The following is a 23,040-nucleotide window of genomic DNA, read 5'->3' on the forward strand; positions in this document are numbered from 1 at the left end:
GTAGCAGGTTTCAGTTAAAGCACAACTGGTATTTTACATAAAAACCTTGCAATATTTGCTATGGTTATAATAGGCTTCTAGTTTGCATTTAATAATATAAAACAGTCATTGGATGGTTAAGCATTTATTTTATTGTATTACATATGCAGTAAACCAGAACATTTTTTAGACTTCAGGGGGCGGGGATTAATTGCTCTATCAACATACTAGTCATGTTTTCTCCCCCCCCCCTTTTTTGGGCTAGCCTTTAGAATATTTATTTATCAGTACTTAAAAATAGTTTGAGGTAAATACAAAAATGCAATCAGGTATATGTGTGTGTGTAAAGCAATATGGTTTTTATTATTATTTCTGGAAGGAAAAGGCTAATAAGTATCAAACTGAAAATCATCTGTTATTTTGGCAAGGCAGAGTCTTCTTCTTCAGGGCTTTTCATATTTCAGAACCAAACAGTTTTGGTTTTGTTCTTAAACAAATAAAGGGTGCATTAGTTCTACAGTAGAATATTGAGATCCTAATTATTTCATTTATGGCAAGTTGAACTTTTTGATCACCTGTTTGATCATAGAAAGAACATTAGATCCAGAACTATTACAGTTACAGGCCTGAGGAACAGTAGCGCCCTTGAGGACTTCTTGCACCCACTAAATCTCTGAACCATGCCCCCCACCATCCTCTCACCATGAGACAAGCACATAGGAAGCTGCCTTATACTGAGTCAGACCATTGGCCCATCTAGCTCAGCATTGTCTACATTGCTTGGCACAAGCTCTCCAGGGTTTCAGGCAGGAGTTTCTCCCATCCCTACTTGGAGATGCCAGGGATTGAATTTGGGACCTTCTGCATGCAATGCAGATACTCTACCACTGAGCTGTAATCCATCACGGTGAGCACGATTACATTTCCCTGCTTGAGAAGAATATATATAGCTGAAGGGAGTAGTTGGAAGAATGATATTCTTTTCCACTTCCTCTTTCACCTCTATGCTCATATGGGCAGCTGAACAGAAAGCAGAGTGACCAAGGGGAGTAACCAAGAGAGTAGGAGGGAAAGGGGAGTAATTTAGGAGACTGGGGGGGATTGTGTATCTGCATATGCATGTCCTGTGCACACGCATGTCTGTTGGCAGGGTAATCGGTCTAAGAATAATTGCTAGAAAGTCAGAACCATGCTCTATGCCACACCAAAATCTTTAAGTTGAACCCAATGAAGTTGTGGCCAATTTTAACCCATCTGCTGTCTCTCTGCCATGCTGCCTCACTACTAGAGCAATCATAATTTCTTAAGATGCTTGAATTGGGCAACCTATGATTATTTTATTTTATAAGGTTTCTTACCTGCCCTTCATCAAAAGACCCCAGGTTAAAACAATATAATATATGATTATAAAAACAGATAAAATAATTAAAATTATAAAACAAATAATCTCAAATTGCCTTCAAACAGTGATTTCAAATCATGGTTTGGACAAAATTCCTGGTTTGCAACAATTGTATCTTGTCCAATTCAGATGTCAAGGGAAGCTGTGGTTATTGCAAACCAAGAAAAGGAGGAGAAATGACATGTACAAGGCAAAAGGGGATATATGAGCCTGTGTCATGTCTGTGCTCCCCAAACCATGGTTTGGACTGAATCAAGAATGTGATGATTGATATGAGCAATTGGTTTTATGACTCATTAGTGTAATGTATTGAACAATAATGAGTCATGAATCTAATACTGTTTGAAAAGTGCATGTCCATTTGGGGCCATATTAATGTAAGTATTGTATCAAAACCAAGCTGAACAAAGCTATACTGCGGCTCCATTTATTTATTTATTTATTTATTCTATTTCTATGCCGCCATTTGGCCAAAGGCCCTCAAGGCGGCTCACAAAAAAAATAAAATAAACACAAATACAAAGTACACATCAGAAAAGAATACAGTGTACAAAAATTCAAAAACAAAATATTAACATTGTTTAAAAAACAAGGTTCTTCAGCACTTACATAGGCCTCAGCTGGAATGTTGCATCCATTTCAGAGCACATTAGACAAGAACTGAGAAGAGTAGTAAAGCCTGTCAAGTGCAGGGTATTTGAAGCCAGCTGAAAGAGTATGGGTATGTTTGGCATATATAAAAATATAAAGGAAGCAAAGGTTATGGAGCGAAGCCACATACCATAAAAATATTTTAATTGTATTGTCAGCATCCTTTTGAGGTGTATGACATAGTAGTGAGCCTTGTTGATAGATGCATCTTTTTTGTATTTTAGGCATGACTTTCTCTTGTTTCTACAGTTTACTTGCCCAGAGTCCTTAGTCTAGAAATTTAGATTCACTTAACAATTAAGAAATAAGTGTACATACTCATACAAAACATTCTCCACCAGCTGCATCAACACATACATTCCAAACATTCCCCCTCCAAATGGACATATTTCTAAATACACATACAGCCCCCCAGTCCACTTCCAGTGTTCCCCTTCTCTATTCTACCTTAGTTAGTTGACTGATTAATAAACATAATTATCCAACCCTTTATCATTTTCATGATCTCAGAGTGGGTAGCAACAATTTAAAAGCTATAACAAAAATTAATGTGAATAATTTACAAAAAAACACGTTAGTCAGTCAATGAGTAGACACATTAAAATTCATGTGTATGACTGACTTGGGTCCATTCATTTCAGTGGGTCTACTCTAAGTAGAATTTAGTTGGATACAACCCAGTGTAAATTATCAGAACCTATCCAGCAACAATTATCAGAACCTACTCAGCAAAACACAACAGGAAATACCAAAATGTTCTCGAACAACATTTCAGCAGGTACATCACACAAAATATCTCTCATCAGTTCCCATTAAAACCCTGGGAGAATAAAAATGTGTTTAATTTATGTTGAAAAATAGGCAGAGATATGATACCAATTGTATTTCACAAAGGAGAGAGTTCTGTAGCTGGGGCACTGTCATGAAAAAGGCTTTATCTCTAGTTGTTGCATAGTGTGACAAAATCTGGTTGTGATTCCCCCGTTGTGCTAAGCGAGATCCCAGCTGCCAGGGGTGGAGCACAACACTACAACATGGTTTATTAAACATTTGTCCTAAAGCATTAATTAGTGGGGTAGGGATGGCCATCTGGTTGTAGGGGTCTGCCATGCCTCTGAGAGAGGTGCTGAGTCCCTACTTTCAAGGAGACACTGATCCCTTCCTTCCTTTGTCCAAAGAAGTAGGCATTGTGAGAGCAGGGGCACAGCATATAAATTCAGAAGAGCAAAATTACCACAGGCCAAACCACAAGTGCCAAAGACACTTGAAGAGAGACACTGCTTACAAGTGCCTGTACACTAATGCTAGGAGCCTCCGAACCAAGATGGGAGAACTGGAGTGCTTGGTCTTAGAGGAGAGTATTGATATAGTGAGCATAACGGAGACCTGGTGGAATGGAGAAAACCAGTGGGATACGGTTATCCCTGGATATAAACTATATCGGAAGGACAGGGAAGGACGTATTGGTGGCGGAGTCGCTCTATACGTGAAAGAAGGCATTGAATCCAGCAAGCTCGAAACCCCAAAAGAGGCAGACTCCTCCACAGAATCGTTGTGGGTGGTGATACCATGCCCCAGGAGGGACTTAATACTGGGAACGATCTATCGTCCCCCTGATCAAAATGCTCAGGGAGACCTTGAGATGAGATATGAAATTGAGGAAGCATCCAAACTAGGAAATGTGGTAGTAATGGGTGACTTCAACTACCCGGACATAGACTGGCCGCATATGCGTTCCAGTCATGACAAAGAAGCAAAGTTTCTAGATATTCTAAATGACTATTCCCTAGACCAGTTGGTCATGGAACCGACCAGAGGGACGGCAACCCTGGACTTAATCCTCAGTGGGGACTGGGACCTGGTGCGAGATGTAAGTGTTGTTGAACCGATTGGGAGCAGTGACCACAGTGCTATTAAATTAAACATACATGTAACTGGCCAATTGCCAAGAAAATCCAACACGGTCACATTTGACTTCAAAAGAGGAAACTTCACAAAAATGAGGGGATTGGTAAAAAGAAAGCTGAAAAACAAAGTCCAGAGGGTCACATCACTCGAAAATGCTTGGAAGTTGTTTAAAAACACTATATTAGAAGCTCAACTTGAGTGCATACCGCAGATCAGAAAAGGTACCGCCAGGGCCAAGAAGATGCCAGCATGGTTAACGAGCAAAGTCAAGGAAGCTCTTAGAGGCAAAAAGTCTTCCTTCAGAAAATGGAAGTCTTGTCCGAATGAAGAAAATAAAAAAGAACACAAACTCTGGCAAAAGAAATGCAAGAAGACAATAAGGGATGCTAAAAAAGAATTTGAGCACATTGCTAAGAACATAAAAACCAACAACAAAAAATTCTATAAATACATTCAAAGCAGGAGACCATCTAGGGAGGCGATTGGACCCTTGGATGATAAGGGAGTCAAAGGTGTACTAAAGAACGATAAGGAGATTGCAGAGAAGCTAAATGAATTCTTTGCATCTGTCTTCACAGTGGAAGATATAGGGCAGATCCCTGAACCTGAACTAACATTTGCAGGAAGGGATTCTGAGGAACTGAGACAAATAGTGGTAACGAGAGAGGAAGTTCTAGGCTTAATGGACAATATAAAAACTGACAAATCACCGGGCCCGGATGGCATCCACCCGAGAGTTCTCAAAGAACTCAAATGTGAAATTGCTGATCTGCTAACTAAAATATGTAACTTGTCCCTCGGGTCCTCCTCCGTGCCTGAGGACTGGAAAGTGGCAAATGTAACACCAATGTTCAAAAAGGGATCCAGAGGGGATCCCGGAAATTACAGGCCAGTTAGCTTAACTTCTGTCCCTGGGAAACTGGTAGAAAGTATGATTAAAGCTAGATTAACTAAGCACATAGAAGAACAAGCCTTGCTGAAGCAGAGCCAGCATGGCTTCTGCAAGGGAAAGTCCTGTCTCAGTAACCTACTAGAATTCTTTGAGAGTGTCAACAAGCATATAGATAGAGGTGATCCAGTGGACATAGTGTACTTAGACTTTCAAAAAGCATTTGACAAGGTACCTCACCAAAGACTTCTGAGGAAGCTTAGCAGTCATGGAATAAGAGGAGAGGTCCTCTTGTGGATAAGGAATTGGTTAAGAAGCAGAAAGCAGAGAGTAGGAATAAACGGACAGTTCTCCCAATGGAGGGCTGTAGAAAGTGGAGTCCCTCAAGGATCGGTATTGGGACCTGTACTTTTCAACTTGTTCATTAATGACCTAGAATTAGGAGTGAGCAGTGAAGTGGCCAAGTTTGCTGACGACACTAAATTGTTCAGGGTTGTTAAAACAAAAAGGGATTGCGAAGAGCTCCAAAAAGATCTCTCCAAACTGAGTGAATGGGCGGAAAAATGGCAAATGCAATTCAATATAAACAAGTGTAAAATTATGCATATTGGAGCAAAAAATCTGAATTTCACATATACGCTCATGGGGTCTGAACTGGCGGTGACCAACCAGGAGAGAGACCTCGGGGTTGTAGTGGACAGCACGATGAAAATGTCGACCCAGTGTGCGGCAGCTGTGAAAAAGGCAAATTCCATGCTAGCGATAATTAGGAAAGGTATTGAAAATAAAACAGCCGATATCATAATGCCGTTGTATAAATCTATGGGGCGGCCACATTTGGAATACTGTGTACAGTTCTGGTCGCCTCATCTCAAAAAGGATATTCTAGAGTTGGAAAAGGTTCAGAAGAGGGCAACCAGAATGATCAAGGGGATGGAGCGACTCCCTTACGAGGAAAGGTTGCAGCATTTGGGGCTTTTTAGTTTAGAGAAAAGGCGGGTCAGAGGAGACATGATAGAAGTGTATAAAATTATGCATGGCATTGAGAAAGTGGATAGAGAAAAGTTCTTCTCCCTCTCTCATAATACTAGAACTCGTGGACATTCTTTTTTTTTTTCAATAATTTTTATTCAAATTTTCATAAAACATACAAGACGAAATCATAAAACATTCAAAGACAAAAAACAAAATCAAAAATAGTTAAAAAAAAAAAATAAAAAATAAAAATAAAAATAAAAAATAAAAAATAAAGAGTAAAATATTGACTTCCCATTTGTCAAAGATCAGATCAGTTATAAGTCTATAATATATAACAATCCTGTCTCTTAAGTCATATTATAAAATCACTTTCCTCCAATAGTTATCTTACTTAATCATCAAATCTCATAAACATTACTTTATTCTTTCCACAAAAAGTCAAAGAGAGGTTTCAATTCTTTAAGAAATATATCTATCAATTTTTTTTTTCCAGATAAGCATATCGATTAATCCATCTCATTACTAATTATGATAATCTTATTGTCATAACCATAGTAAAAATAAACATTTCAATTAATCCATCACATCAGAATCTGTTAGGTTCAGTAATTTCAGTAGCCATTATTCTATCATCCCTATTAGTTCCATTTTCCATCTTCCATCTTCAGTAGTCTTGTTAAGTCCAGTAATTTCGGTATCCAATCTTCCATTATCAGTATTCCATAATAATCTTGCTGTCAAAGCCATAGTCATATAGTAAGAGTCTGATGGGAATTACCTCTATCCCAAATATTTTCTTGCCATCCATTCTGAATAGGTTGCTGAAATACTGCTGTAAAATCATATCTCTGTTCTTTTTTTCAAAATACACTGGGTCATCTCTTGAAAGTTTTTCCATTGTCACATGGCTGCAGTTAATTCCATAGATTTTCTCTATATTGGGCTCCATCACATCATTCCAGTCCAGAAGATTATCCATGCCATTGATAACTTTATCTCTAGAATCTTCATTAATTTCTTCAGAGATAACATTGAGTTCCAAACAATAGATTTTATTTCTAAAGTCCATAGACTCCAAATCTTTTTCCTGTTCCACGTTTGTTCCAATCTCCGGGGTCTCCTCTCTCACAGGGACCCCTGTTCCAGTCTCCAGGGTCTCCTCTCTCACAGGGACCCCTGTTCCAGTCTCCAGGGTCTCCTCTCTCACAAGGACCCCTATGTCTTTAATCTCCTGTGTCTCCAAACAATAGATTTTATTTCTAAAGTCCATAGACTCCAAATCTTTTTCCTGTTCCACGTTTGTTCCAATCTCCGGGGTCTCCTCTCTCACAGGGACCCCTTCCAGGGTCACCTCTCTCACAGGGACCCCTATATCTTTAATCTCCTGCGTCATTTTACTCAATTCAATTTTCAGCTCCTTACAACCCTGTCGCAGGTTTTGTTTCGTTATCTCAATCTCATCCATTATTTTCTGAAACATAGTTATTTCCAGATTCTCAGCCACTTTCTTAATTGCCATTTTAAAAGAAAAATATAGGAAAACCACTTCTTATTTCAGCAACAATTGGGTTAATACTCCAAACTTGGTGACATCACAGTATAAACAGAGCAGACAGCCTTATCTCTCCATAGTTAAGTAAACAAAATGCAGTTCCCAGAATCGAAACAATTAATGGCAGTCGTCAGGAAACAGATTCGTCAAAAAAAAATAGACCAAAAAGAGAGTAGTCTCAGACAATATAATATTCTTCAAAATAAAAATCTGGAATAGAAATCCCTCTTCTGTGTATATCTTTAGAATGCAAATCCAGGACAGCTTTTTGCAACAAAAACAGAGATAAGCTATTAATTAGTGCGTAGCAGAGAGAAGTTATGGCTCCCCAGTGAGATGTCAAAAACCGATCAATCTGGCAAATCTCTTTTAAACAGCAACAATTTAAGTCAAATAAAAGAAAAATATAGAAAGAAGGGTGCTTGCCTGTTAGTGCGTTCTCTCTTAGAAGATAAGGTGAACGTTCGCTTTATCAGATAGAGCTTGCTGTTGAAAATCCGTCCCACCTTCGTCGTGGACATTCAAAGAAGCTGAATGTTGGAAGATTCAGGACAGACAAAAGGAAGTACTTCTTTACTCAGTGCATAGTTAAACTATGGAATTTGCTCCCACAAGATGCAGTAATGGCCACCAGCTTGGACGGCTTTAAAAGAAGATTAGACAAATTCATGGAGGACAGGGCTATCAATGGCTACTAGCCGTGATGGCTGTGCTGTGCCACCCTAGGCAGAGGCAGCATGCTTCTGAAAACCAGTTGCCGGAAGCCTCAGGAGGGGAGAGTGTTCTTGCACTTGGGTCCTGCTTGCGGGCTTCCCCCAGGCACCTGGTTGGCCACTGTGAGAACAGGATGCTGGACTAGATGGGCCACTGGCCTGATCCAGCAGGCTCTTCTTATGTTCTTAAACTCAACTAATGTTTATTCTGTTAAAACCATCTACTTGTATGGTTTCTGTAACTGAATGTTTGTAGCAGGGAGTCCAAATGCCACCTCCTGTGTCACTCCTGCTAAGTTTGTGCTCCCATGTCCTGCTTATCAGTACTTTGAAGGTTCACCAGTTGAGGGGAAACAGTGATGTTAGATGGATTGTATTAACATCCTAAGGTAATTTTTATTGCCTTTGAATGAGTTACCATTTCCTAGGCAATCTGCTGTTTGATTATCACTTTCTTGTTAAACTTCAAGAAGCAAAATATTGCAGTGATTAGTGTTTGGCCAACAGTCCCACAATGGGAAGAGTGTATAGTGTCAGTTCACAGCCAAAAGTACCTGTCTCCTGTTCAGTATGTGATGTGAGCTTATTTATGGTTTATTTCCCAAATGGGGCTGCTGCTGTTCCCAATGCTTGCTTACTATGTGTTGTTTTTCAAGAAGCTAGTGCCTGTCAGAATGCCAGACAGTTGTAAGGCCTCCACTTCTAACACCCCTAGTTTTTCTTTGTTGGTGGGGGTGGTGGGGAAATACATAGCCAGTTGAGTACTACCCTGTACACCAAGGTTTTTCAACTTGCAGTCCGACAACATTTGGAGATCCAACTCCCATCATCCTCTCAGCCAGCTAGCCAATAGTCAGGGATTATGGGAGATGTAGTCCAACAACATCTGAGGACCCAAGATCTGGGGACCCATACCCTATTCTGTTCTATGAGCATCCACTATGGGGAGGGGTTGGTCAGTCTTTGTGAACTTAGCGATCTAGGCTTTTGATTTCGTTCTCTAATGGTGCTTAGTCTTGTATCATTTCTAAAGATAACGGATAGTCTTTAAAAACTGTTGGAATTAAGTAAAGAGAAGCTATAGTTGATTGACTTTTAAATGTTTAAGAAAAAGCAGATTGGATAGCCAACAGTGGTAGCCAACGTGGTGCCCTCCACATGTTGGACTCCAGCTCCATCATCCCTGGCTATTAGCTGCGTTGGCCGGGGCTAATGGGAATTGGAGGCCACCAACCTCGGGATGGCAACTTGTTGCAGTACAATAACTCCTTGGAGAAATGTAGCTCGATGAACCAAGAAAGATTTAGCTGTAAAGAAAATGAAAACCATGTGCTTCCAGTTGGCAGTGCTTACAGTGTTTATTTTGGAATCCATCAGTTCATTATTTGCTCAGCATCTTAGTATGATATGACAAGTTCCAAGCATTGGAGATGTGTAGTGCACTGTATTATGTCTGGGTCATTAAAAGGCCTGCACACACTCTTTATGTGTGATGTCAGTTTGCAGCAGTTTGGTTTCTACTTTGTTCCTGTCAAAAAGCTTTACGTTTGATTTGATTTTGATTTGATTTGATTTTACTATTTCTACCCCGCCTTCCGGCCAAAAGGTCCTTAAGGCAGCTTACAAAAGAGCACTCGTATAAAAACACACCAATAAAACAATAACATATCAATAAAACATCAATAATACATAAATAAAACAATAAACAATAAACACAATACAATTAGTAATACATTTCAAAGTTAACACAAACTACCTCCCCCCTTACTTTGGCAAAATAGGTATTATAGGCATTGGGCTACTTTGCAAGGCTAGCCACACTCTCTCAGTCATAGTCCTATCCCCATAGTTCTGGGAGTGGTGCGGCCCTCTCAGCCCACGGAAGCCAGGGCTCCTGCTTACGATGGCGGCAGGATGGCGGTTCTGGCCCTGGAGCCGCCGGTTCGCCTTGCAAGGGTCCCAAAGGTGGAGTCCGATGGGGGGAGGGAGGGAGAGTGAGAAGCCGCCAGAGGACTTTCCTCACTGCGGCCTTCCTGCGTCCATTTCTCCTTCTTGGTGCTGGAGATGCTGCTGCCTTCCGCTTGCTCCACGCACTTATTGAGCTTCTTCTGGCTGGGTCCAGCGCTTGCTGAAGGACTCCAGGTGATGGGGATGCCGCTGCCTCCCTTGCAGCCTTCGTTGCTTTCGATTTTGATAAGCCAGTGCTTGGGGGAGATGTACTTGATGGTAGCAGCGTCGGGCGGGGTGGCCCCCTTTCGCTGAGCCAGGGCTGTTGTGCTTTTCCCTCAGTTGCCGCCGTGGAGAGATCCTCAGGGTCTCGGCCGCTTGTAACGCTGTTGAACCAAGGGCTCCGCTCTCTGCAGAGGTCCCTCGAGTCTTTCTGCTTTTAAATCAGGAGGCTTACTCCGGGTAACAGGATGAGGTACAGGGTTTGGATTTGAGGCAGCCACATCTGACAGGGCAGTAGCCAAATCCCCAGGCTTGGTATCCATGGTAGACAGAATAGGGGCATCTTCAGCCCCAGCAAACTCTTCCTCTGGTTGCTGTAGCTCATCCGATTTGCACCTCCGATTTGGTGAAGTGAGGGAAAGGCAATCCTCTAGGCAGCAGGAGCACTGTCTCCTTGTTGCATAGACGAGTGAGCAAACCTCTAACTCAGAAGCTTATCACCTGATATGTTTTGATGTATTGATGTAAAGGGTGTAAAGAGGTTTCTTTGCTAGTGTGACTGATTTCTTGGTGGTTTCCTCCTCTGGCCAAAGCTGGATGATGTCTTACTGATTGACCCTCCCTCCTGACCATTAGGGTTGTCAACTCATGAATCAAATTTAAGAGAGCCAGTGTGGTGTAGTATCTCCACACAGCCATGAAGTTAATTGGCTGATTTTGAGCCAATCACTATCTTAGCCTAAGCTACTTCACAAGGATAAAGTTGTAAGGATGATGTGAGGGGAGGACCTAGTAAATTGCCTTGAGCTGCCCAGACCAAAGGCAGGCATACAAAGCAAACAAATAAAAGTCTGGTACCTGAGTAGAACTTGCAGGGAATGAGAGCCCAGAGTGGGTCTGGAGAGCAGTGGCAATGGAGCCCAGCAGCTTTTGGCAGGTCTGAATGTGGAATCCATCAATGTTGGGTTGGTCTGCAGGTGGAGTCAAGATGTTTGGTGTGAATGAAAAGACAAGGCCCAAGATCAATATCTATTATCCTAAAGAATTGTTTAGGAAAGAGAAAACAGCCTTCTGTTTGATTGTCTACCCTACCAGACAGCCTTCTGCAGTACTAGTTCAGCACCCGGCTTAGGCTTGAGTTCTGATACTTGGAGGAATAACTGCACCTCTTGTGGATTCAGGCTGCTGCTAGCAAAATCAACATTTTCAGTTCCCTTTCATCAGCACTAGACAGTGAAAAATAAGAGTTGTTTTAAAATGTTATTTGATTTGTTGGTGTTCCATAGATACATAAAACCATTGCTGGTGAGCATGCAAGCCATTAAGCACATGATGCTTTTAAAACTATTACCTTAAGGCACTCCTTTGGAAATGTGGGCAAATAATAAAATGATTTTTAGGCTAGCATGAAAGGTCACATGGTGGCAGTCTATCATATAATACATTGATATACTCCTGGACCAAAATGCAGGATTCTACAATTTATAGTTTGGGTTGGTTTAGCTTAAACACCAAACATTATTTGCAGTAAGCACTGGCTGCTCTCTTCCCAGAATACTCTGGCATACACAGAGAATGAAAGGGTGTGTTCTCTTGCCTTCATGGATATTTGTCAAAGGCAGCGAGACACTGCTTTCTGTAAAAGCCCAGAAGCAAAGAAGAGAAACTATGGTTTGATGAACTGAAGTGAGTTTGCAAATCATGATTTGTGCTATCTGTGATTGGCATGACGTTGGAATGGCAGACTATAGTTACATCAATTTCCCTTACACTATAGAAATGAAAGCAGATAAGCAAATGGAAGCTCATACAGTAGTTTGGGATTTGAACTTTGTTTAGTGCAAACCATGAATTGTTGTGATGTCTAAACTTGAGCTGCTGATCCAGTTTATGATTTTTATTAACACAAAACATATTGGGATAGCTTTGATATAGGATGAATTACTAAGGTTTCTAAACTGATAATATACATTAATTTTAATATGGCAGGTCTGTTTTAATGTTATTTGCAGGCATCGTTTCCAGGAAATTTGCAGCTAGTTCTGGTTTTGCGCCCTACAGGATTTTTGCACCGAACTCTGTTCGACATTGCATTCAAATTTCATAGAGATGAGTATAAGATGAAGCTGCCGGTTAGTGCTCAATTTATTTACTTCCATTTGTGATTTGTCACTTTGAATAGACTGGGTGATAAGCATACTAGAAGAATAAAAACAAGCAATTTTAATATATTATTTCTCAGTGCATTTTTCTTACATGCAAGATTTTAGATTTTTCATCAGCAATAAATGATATTTTTATAGAAAAATATAGTTTGAAAATATGTAAATTATGTCCCATCAAGCATTTACTTTGCCCTACATTTTTATGTTACCACTTTTGAAATTGGATACTCTGGTAACAAATAGTGTGCAGTGGTTCCACCCATACTGTATGTTGAAAGACATGAATTATTTATTTATATAGAATTATGTATAACTATATATATATAATTTATTTATAATCATTGATTGTTTTCAGTCCCAGAGCAGGGAATAATGAAATAAAGTAATAATTAAAAATGCAGAAAAAAGATAACAATATACAAAAAATATAGAATCCATTCAAATAAGCCAAATTAACAGCAAACAAACAGCAAACAAACTTACAGCGAATGCAGCTAAAACTGTAGTAAGGACAACAATTAGAATTTCCAATTTAACCATTCAACTGACTGAAACAAGCAAATGGTCTTAGCTACAGTTCCCACCCCAGCAGCCACTCACTCCCCCTCTACTCTCACACAGTGAGAGCCCCTCACACTGTGCCAAAAGACTATCACTGTGTGACTTTTGAGCAACTTAACACCCCCCACCCCCCCTCACCAATCTACTCAGGCTTTCACCCTGAGTGTACCATGAATCAAGGCAACAAATCCTTGGCCACAATTATCTACCGCAGTGACCTTCTACCCCATTTTCCACAATAGCAACAGAGCAAAAAACACACAAAAGAGAAAGAGGGAGTGATAATAAGCCACAGCTGATGTTTCTCTCCTCTTCCCACTTCTGAGAAGACTCACCAGCCTCAAGGTCGGTATTGCTGCTAGGGAGGGGTGTAGAGCTGGATTTGTGGCCTTTCCCATGTCTGTGCTCCTTACCAGCTGGGACAAACAGCAGTCAGCATTCTGCAAATAAAATAGAAAATTTACCACAGTAAACATAAATGTAGCAAGAGGATATTTGTAGGATTTACCCACACGACAAGGAGAATTTTACCATGCTTCTGCTTTAGATTTCTGAGTAGGTGTGGATGGTGGTGTGCTGGTAAATATTTAACAACCAGCTCTCCGGGGGGGGGGGAAATCCAAGCTGGATTTAGAAAGGGAAGAGGCACCAGAGATCATATTGCAAGCATACGCTGGATAATGGAATGGACCAAGGTATTTCAGAAGAAAATCACCCTGTGCTTTACAGATTACAGCAAAGTCTTTGATTGTGTAGATAACAAAAAACTATGGAACGGTTTTAAAAGAAATGGGGGTACCACAGTATCTGACTGTTCTGATGCACAACCAATACTCTGGACAAGAGGCTAGTGTAAGGACAGAATATGGAGAAACCAATTGGGTCCCCATCGGAAAGGGTGTGAGACAGGGGTGTATTTTATCCTATTTGTTTAATCTATATGCAGAACACATCATATGGAAAGCGAGATTGGACCAAGATGAGGAGGTGTGAAAATTGAGGGAGAAATATCAGTAATTTAAGATATGTAGATGATACCATACTCTTAGCAGAAACCAGTAATGATCTGAAACGAATGTTGATGAAAGTTAAAGAGGAAAGCACAAAAGCAGGACTACAGCTGAACGTCAAGAAGACTAAAGTAATGATAACAGAAGATTTATGTAACTTCAAAGTTGATAATGAGGACATTGAACTTGTCAAGGATTATCAATACCTTGGCACAGTCATTAACCAAAATGGAGACAATAGTCAAGAAATTAGAAGAAGGCTAGGACTGGGGAGGGCAGTTGTGAGAGAACTAGAAAAGGTCCTCAAATGCAAAGATGTATCACTGAACACTAAAGTCAGGATCATTCAGACCATGGTATTCCCAATCTCTATGTGTGGATGTGAAAGTTGGACAGTGAAAAAAGCGGATAAGAGAAAAATCAACTCCTTTGAAATGTGGTGTTCGAGGAGTGCTTTATGCATACCATGGACTGCAAAAAAGACAAATAATTGGGTGTTAGAACAATTTTCCATAGGAGGACTGCCATCAAGCGGGTTATAGCTCCACCTATCGTCCGAAGGCAAGAATGTTTTTGAAGTGAAGACTAGGGGCGTCAGGCCCCTCCCACTCTCCAGTTCATTCTTGCCTTCGTCCGTGCAAGTTGGATATATAGCTAGCATCTAGATAAGTTTTTGTGTATTTGTGTGACAGGGTGTGGAGGTTTTGTGTGTGTATTCCAAGTTATTTCCTTCCCTCTGTCTTTTACTTTAGAGTCTGTGGGACTGACTGTACTTTGTTTGTCTTTGTACTTAAGGGGGATCCCCTTTTTGTCTATTTTTTCCCCTCAGTCCCTAGCTATTTACTGGGAGACCGCGGCTGCGGTTCTCCCTTCCTAAGGCAGCGGACGCAGCCTTGTTACGGGAGCTTGCGGCTGCAGCTCCCTGCCTAGCCGAATGGCGATTCTGGGAGGCCGCGGCTGCGGTTCTCCCTTCCTCAGCCGGCGGACGCAGACTTAATCCAGGAGCTTGCGGCTGCAGCTCTCTGCCTTGCACCGCCGCTCTTTTTTCAACTCGCCGCCTATTTTCGCGGCAGCTCCCTTAGTTTTTTCTCCAGAGCCTGCGGCTGCGGCTCTTTCTACTTTCAGTGTCCCTTTCTGGTTGGGCTGCCCCGCCTCCCCCGGCTCGTTCTGCGGCATTTTAAATCTCTCCGCGACTGCCTTCGGAGCCTGCGGCTGCGGCTCCTTATTCCCCTCGCTTGCTGAGTCTGTCCCGTGGCTGTAGAGATCTGGCTCACTCTCTAAGCCGTGATCGTGCTTCTCAGCCCCGCGGCTCCAGAGCGTTTTTTGAGGCCGTTTTTTGAGGCCGTTTTTTGAGCTCGCTGGTGCTCCCCTGTGACCGCCATTGCTTCTTCATTGCCCCAAGCCTTTCTGATTGGCCAATTTTCCTGCTCTTTTCGCGGGTGCCATTTTGTTCCTCCCCCTTTTTCCCCGCCCTTTCTGTTTGGTTCTTTCCATAGTAAACGATTCTGTTCTAGGCCTTTTCTGACAGTTTCTGCCTTTTCTGTCAGTTTCTGTGTGTATGCTGCAGAGCAGAACCTCTATAATCCTGCTATAAGTTCTTCAACACAAACTGCTGCCTGAAGCTGACTATTGAAGCTGTTTCGTGTATTCAGCCTAGTTGGAACTGTACATTCTGCCCCATCCGTGGCTGTGTGCAAAGCCTGTTTGGAACTGTGCATTCTGCCCCATCCGTGGCCGTGTACCAAGGCTGTTTGAAATTGTACATTCTGCGTATACTCAGGCTGTCTGGAACTGTACATTCTGCCCCATCCGTGGCCATGTACCAAGGCTGTTCGATCTGTACATTCTGCCCCATCTGTGGCTGTGTACCAACACTGTTGAAATTGTACATTCTGCCCCATCCGTGGCCGTGTACTTAGCCATCTGAGCCGGTGCATTCTGCCCCATCCGTGGCCGTGTACTGAGCCTGTTCGGGTCTGTACATTCTGCCCCATCCATGGCCGTGTACTGAACCCCCTAGAAAATATATGATGGCGGAACAGCCAGCGACAACTCAGGCAACCAAGCTGAAACAATCTAAGGCGGCCAAGCATAAGCACACCAAAGCGGTTGCCAAAACTAAACATTTATCCAGCCACAGCACAACCCAGTGGCCACACTACGACTCTGTTCCGGTTTCCGAGGGGGCGGGCCAGGAACAGTTAACAAATCTATTTCACTCTCCGACTGCATCCTCCGAGGAGGAGGACTTTGCTGGGTTTCCTGACCAACCAGCAGCCAGCCACCCTCCTCCCATATTACCACCTAGGGCTTATTCATCTTCACAGCCTGCTGAGCCGTCCATAACGTCGCCTCTACAAGCGCAACCATCTACCTCACCGGGGCTGCAGCTGTCTCATGAGTTCATATCACAACTAGGCACATTGTCTTCTGCCGTCCATCTCTGTGTCTTTCACAAGGATTCTGTTGTGCTGAAAAAGATCCTTCCTTCTGTCCCAAGGTCAATTCAGTTTTCCATTGCAACCAGGACATTGTTCTTCCTTCATTTTGTCCGAATCCTACCCATCCTCCAGAGAAGGCTTGGCATTCATTGGATGTTCGGAGGGCTCTCAAGACCTACCTGTCTAGGACCCAGGATATACGACGAACTGAGTCTTTGTTTGTATCCTTTCATCCATGTTCTATGGGGCATAAAGTAGCTAATTCCACCTTATCCCGCTGGTTGCATGCATGTATTACCTTAGCCTGTGAGTCCCTTAAGCTTCCAGTTCCAGCTAGTATAACAGCTCATTCCACTAGGTCAGCGGCCACTACGGCTGCTTTTGCTACCAATGCTCCTGTCGCTGATATTTGCAGAGCTGCTGTTTGGTCTACCCCACACTCGTTTATAAGGCATTACAAAATAGATCGTTATGCCTCTGCCTCTTTTGGTAGACGAGTGTTGCAACAGGTTCTTAATGATGATTAGGATGTGGGTGGTCCCTCCCTGTTATGGGCTGCTTTGGTACATCCCGCTTGATGGCAGTCCTCCTATGGAAAATGGACCATTGGTCTCACCTGAAGGGTGATTTTCATAGGAGGACTGCCATCACGACCCTCCCAGTTGGAGGATACCTGGATACCTAAATATTTTTGGGTTTTTTTTCATATATTCCTGTTACGCTATTATATTAGATTTATTAGTGAAGTCAAGACTGCTATTAATGTTATATCGCTACGTTAGAGTCATATTATTATGATTATTGCTATTGTGTTATGTCTTTGCTGGTAGGTCCGTTGGCCTTTTCTCCTGCATTTTTAGATATCTCTCTTTGGACTCGCTGCGAATGAACTGGAGAGTGGGAGGGGCCTGACGCCCCTAGTCTTGACTTCAAAAACATTCTTGCCTTCAGACGATAGGTGGAGCTATAACCCGCTTGATGGCAGTCCTCCTATGAAAATCACCCTTCAAGTGAGACCAATGGTCCAATTAAACCAGAACTATCACTAGAAGCTAAAATGATGAAACTGAGTTTGTCATACTTTGGACACATAATGAGAAGACATGATTCACTGGAAAAGACAATAATGCTGGGAAAGCAGAAGGGAGTAGAAAAAGAGGAAAACCAAACAAGAGATGGATTGATTCCATAAAGGAAGCCACAGACCTGAACTTACAAGATCTGAACAGGGTGGTGCATGACAGATGCTCTTGGAGGTCGCTGATTCATAGGGTCGCCATAAGTCATAGTCGACTTGGAGGCACATAACAACAACAACCTCTTCAAAGTACTGATAAGCCTCTTGTTTTAATTAAAATAATAATTATAAATTCTTGCTTTTATCACTAATGGGAGTTAATTATCTTGCATATGCCCATAGTAAATTTTCAGATACTTTCAGACCCTCAGCAATTTTCAAGTGGTCTATGTAGAAGAGAAGTTTGGGAACCCCTGGTATAAGACATCTGCTTATGTCCCTATGCTGCTCTCACCCCTCATTTAGGTGCCTGGGATGCATGCGTGTGGACATACCTCCTTACAATTATGGAAAGTGATTCTTAATAATAAGTCTCCAGACACAAAGTTACATAGCTATTTATCAGTTGTTTAGTAGAAAATTCAGAAGTGCAGAGTCCCTTCATGATAGTTGCCACCACATACACCCTTTTTTGCTCCTGGATTAAGAATGAGATCTTTGTTAATGCATTCTCTCACAACAACAAACATCTCTGGGAGCCAATCAGCATGTAAGTGGAGAGCGTTAGCAACTGAGAAGAGTCTTCTCAGTGGCTGACTCACCTCCTTTCACTCTGATTGGCTCCAATCAGCAGGAAAGGCAAGGAAGCATATTAGAAGACTCTTCTCAGTGACTAACAAACTCCCTTTTCATGCTGATTGTAGGATGCTTGGAGACATAGGGACCCTGCTCCGAAAAAAGCAGAGGGACTAAGACCCCTTGGGCAACTACCCTCCTGGTGTTTATGGACATGACCGTAAAATATTTTGTGACGTGCAAGTTCGATATTATTTATTAAGTGTGTTTAGGATTACACTGATGGCATTTCCAAATATGTACTTTCACACAGACTTTGGTTTTCCATAACACAATGTTTGTCCAAGCCTCCACGCTTGGGGGGGGGCACTACTTGCACACCCCTTCCATAAGCACATCAAAGTTGGATACACACCTGAACCAAGACCCAGACAACAGGGCACTCAAAACAAAAAGGTAATTACAGTGGCTGAGTAGATCTTGTACAGTGGTTATACTGACTGGGCAGCCACTGTCCTTCATATTTTACAAAATACTTTTTCCTATACAAAGATTAAATTTCTGTGTATGAAAAAGTAACATATGAAGTGGTCTCAATAGTGAGAAAAGTAAACAAGTGAATGGTGATCCAAATGTTTTTCATTCTCACGTTATGAAGCTAGGTGCCAGATGATGTATCACCTTCCCTACGCATGCAGCGTAGACTGAAAAAACAGCACCCAAGCCACCATTCAATACGTGCACGTGTTCTTTCCAACATGAATCTACAGGTCTCAAAAAGTAATGTGTGACAAAGTCCTCAAACACCTTATAACATGCCTCAAACATGGTCTCTTGTTCTACCAGCATGCCTTCACACCATCACTTTGCCAAAACATAAGGATAGGTAAATTGCTTTTAGGGAGGTTCACAATTATGATTTCCTATTTATTTAATCTAAAAATATTTAAAATACATAAAAACATGTTTCAGTTTTTTATGTTTCTTAAAAACATTTCCCAACATAAAACCAATGCCACCTTACAATAATTGATTTTGAGTTTCAGTCTTTCAAAATAAAGTATCATACAGAATGAAATTACAATGTATCGTTTGTAATTCAGTAATATGCGAGCATTGGTGAGGGGTCTGGTTACTTTTGCAAGGCACTGTATATGATGGGAACTGGCAGAAGATTATTGATATAATCATCACAGTCTTTGCAGGGTGTGTGTGCAGCAGGTGACCATGAGGGTGATGAAAGGTCAGTACAGGTTTCAGCTGCCATTGCCAAACAGACACTGAGGAGGGGCATTCATTTCATATATTATTTAAGGAATTTATACCCCATAGTCTCCCAGAGCGGCTGACATAAAATTTTGACTATTAAAACAACAAAGTGCAATAGCAGCCTCCTTGGGGTCAGCATTCCAGAGTCTGTGCACCACAGCCATGAATACCCTATCATGGATTACCACCCACCTCACCTCTGAAAATGAAGCAGTCCACAGAGAGACTTTCTAAAGAAGATCTTAAGCCATCAGGCAGGATCGTGTGGGTATGAGGGCATGGTATACCTGCAATGGGACCCACAGCAGTCTGTGAGGGCGTGAGCCAATAGCATTAATCAGATCACTGTCATTTGTTGATACTTATGCAGCAGTCTCAGTATCTACACAAGGTGAATGGGACCCTCTGATTGCTTGGTGACAGTAGCCACAGAGTATAATGTGACCCCCTCCTCTATCAGTGGGCTGCAAAAATAATGTATTGTATGAAATATTTGGATGAATCATCTATTTTATGCTTTGTTACCAAGGCACTACAAGTTATATGTATGTATATTTTAGTTATGCCTTTTAACTTAAACAGATTTTAAATGATGCTATCATATGCAAAAGGAAGCATCTATTCACCTCATAACATCATGGACTGATTGAAACAAAATGACATGAGTACAAACTTCCAAAGTTGTCAAAACAAAATCTTAAAAGGACGTTAAATGTTATTTGTCTTTCCTTTTTTTGCTGCTGCTGCTTCTCTATTGTAGATCATAATGCTGAGCTCACTAGCAGAATTAAACAGCTACATTGACAGAACACAGCTAACAGAAGATCTTGGTGGCACTCTAGATTACTGCCACAACAGGTGGCTGACACATCGCACTGTAAGTCATTTTCCTTCAGCTGCTTGTATGAATGGACCCTTCTTGTGAATACCCTGTCACTAATAGTGTGGGCCAATGAATACCGACTGAAATGGCATATATGAGAAGATGTTTCAGAAGAATTTAACCATCTCAGAGAAACATAAAATGAGTAATGCATTTGGGAGTGGTGGCTTCAGAGCTTGGGAATCAACAATATATTGTTAAAAAGGATTTTTAATGATATCTCATGAGATAGGAAGAATACAACAACCAAACTGTTTTAAAAAGAAAATGTTAAATATATTGGGTGATATTCATCATTGATCGTACTTACAGTATACCAACTGAATCTATCGTCCATTGAAGTTTGAAAGTATACTGAAAAATTCCATAATGATCATCTAGAAGGAATATGCATTTAATGGGCTAATAGTGGAGGCATTTTATTTACAGGTTTTGACATTTATTTAAAAACAGCATTTTTATTTTGTAAGTGATATTTTAAAAATAATGGATGACATATAACATTAGTCATACTAAGAGAACACTCATTGAAATGAATGGATTTTAGTAACTTACATCCACATTTAAATTGGTCTACTCTTGAGTGTGACTTAGTTGGATATTACTCACTGACAAGTCACTTTTTATTTATGTATCTATGTATACATAATATGTGTTTATATTTAAATGGTTTTTAACTCTTGAGTGTGAATGTAGTTCCTTTTTAATCCCAAAGGCTATAGAGAACTTTGCTCAAATGGTTAAGCAGACTGCTCAAACACTTCGCTCCTTTGGGACTGAACTGGCAGAAACAGAGCTACCAAATGATATACAGTCCACCAGTTCCCTTCTTGCAGCACATACTGAAAGCAAAGGCAAAATGAAGGTATGTTAGCTATACTATTATATGTACTAGTTAACAGTATCTAAGAACATTTTATTGAGTGGGTCAAGTTACAGAGCTTCAACATGGTTTGCCACCCTCCTGCCAGACATGCTCCTGTTTTAATGCTTTGGGGTATTGTGTCTTAAGGATCACCCTTAAGAGAGCACTTTCAAATCTAAAGATCTAGAAAAAGAACAGAAACAGTGTGAGATCTTTAGTTTTAAGGTAGGTTGATGTTGTCATAAACTCTTGCCACCATATTTCTTTCTGTCGTCTTCTTTACCCACAAAATATTTAATGTTTGAATAATTAATCAGGAAAGGTTTGCTAAGGAAATGTTCACTTTTAAGCAAAAATAGTTGTTATGAATATGAAAGAAATTTCTTTTGGCACAATTAGAGAAAGTAGAATGTCAGTGAGTCAGAAAAAAAATGGATATACTAAGTTCAACTTATTGCATATTTAAGTGATTCTGTTGAATGTGATATGTTAAATAAAAGGCTTGTTAGATGCTTTACTTTTCAAAAAATGTAGTGTTGGGGTCTTTGGGACTTTGCCAACAATGGTTTTCAAAATATACTTTTGAAGTGTTCCACCCTAGGACTCTTGTTGAAGTGCAGAGAACAGCAGGACTTCAGTCCAAACTCGAGTCTGTCTTGGACAAGAAAGGCAAGGCTAGCTGAGAGAGGGGGTGGTGAACATTGTACTCATGACAGTAATGCTGCTGCTTTGGGTCCAAATGAGATTCTGATGTATTTGTTTTAGAGCCACCCAAGGTCTGGAATCCCCCGAGATCCTGGTCATATGTGCCTGCTGCCTTTGGGAAATGTTTTGTGGGGATTCTTTAGTGGTGCCGGCCAGGGTTCAAGCTTTTCCTTCTCAGCTTCTTTACTGGACAAGCCCTATCCCAGAGGCATCTGGGGTGAGCAAGGCAGAGTCCAAGGCTTGCTGCAATATTCTTTTAATGATGAACTTCCAGTGACTTAGATGGTACGGTTTTCACAAAACTGATGGTACAGTCTCGACTGAATTCCTAGAAAAACCATAGCCTCTTAACTTTTCTACAGGAGGATCTGAGAATAGCATTAATACAAGGCCATGATATTCTCAAAAGTATTAAAAAACCGGTTCTTGAAAACTCAGAGTACAAGATGAATCCAGATCAGCTGGAAAATCAAACAACTGTGGAAAGGTGAGGTAAACCAAATTCTTGTAGCATGCATTTTGTGTTGCATGCTTGTTCTTTCCTAAAATATAATCTAATATGCAGCTGAGAGTGGGAGCTGTTTCAGGCTCTGTCTGATGCCTTCATAAAAACCCAGTAAATGGCTTCATTGCAAGGTGATAGTTTTCATCTATTCAACTATGTCAGTTCCCTTCACCAAAACAACCATCCACAGGTGTTGCACAGACTTGAAAAGGCACAGCTATGTTATGCCTTCAAAACAAGATACAGTCTAGCAGAGAATGAGGAAACTGCTCTGTGAGTGGGAATCCTGTAGCTTTAGCAATATATAAACTGTCCTTTTGAAAGGGATGAGTACCCAAACTTCACCCATCGGGAAGAATGTTTTAGGCCCTGACATACAAGTTGGTACTCACAGCTGTTGTGGTTATTCCTGCTGTAGGTAGAACAGATCAGCTCTTCCCTAAATTGCTGCTAAACAAGCTCTTTTTGCATGCATCAACAGCTGTTAGTGTTGTACTCCCTTCTGCATCAAGAGTATTTAAAACAGGTGGCAAAACTATAAATTATAACATGCAGCTTTATTCCAAATCAGATCAACGGTCC

General features: G+C 41.2%; 1 protein-coding gene across 9 annotated transcripts in view; it reads left to right on the forward strand.

Moving 5' to 3' along the window:
• The window catches only part of MCF2L (MCF.2 cell line derived transforming sequence like), a 160,631-nt gene that overhangs the window by 100,249 nt on the left and 37,342 nt on the right, over nt 1-23,040 (forward strand). For all 9 annotated transcript variants that reach the window (XM_061626670.1, XM_061626674.1, XM_061626671.1 and 6 more), the window contains 4 exons: nt 12,254-12,373; nt 20,261-20,377; nt 21,099-21,248; nt 22,316-22,440. In XM_061626670.1, coding sequence (XP_061482654.1) covers nt 12,254-12,373; nt 20,261-20,377; nt 21,099-21,248; nt 22,316-22,440 — 512 coding nt within the window. The remainder of the gene's footprint in view (nt 1-12,253; nt 12,374-20,260; nt 20,378-21,098; nt 21,249-22,315; nt 22,441-23,040) is intronic.

The sequence above is a fragment of the Rhineura floridana genome, chromosome 5, assembly GCF_030035675.1.
Source record: "Rhineura floridana isolate rRhiFlo1 chromosome 5, rRhiFlo1.hap2, whole genome shotgun sequence".
NCBI lineage: Eukaryota > Metazoa > Chordata > Lepidosauria > Squamata > Rhineuridae > Rhineura > Rhineura floridana.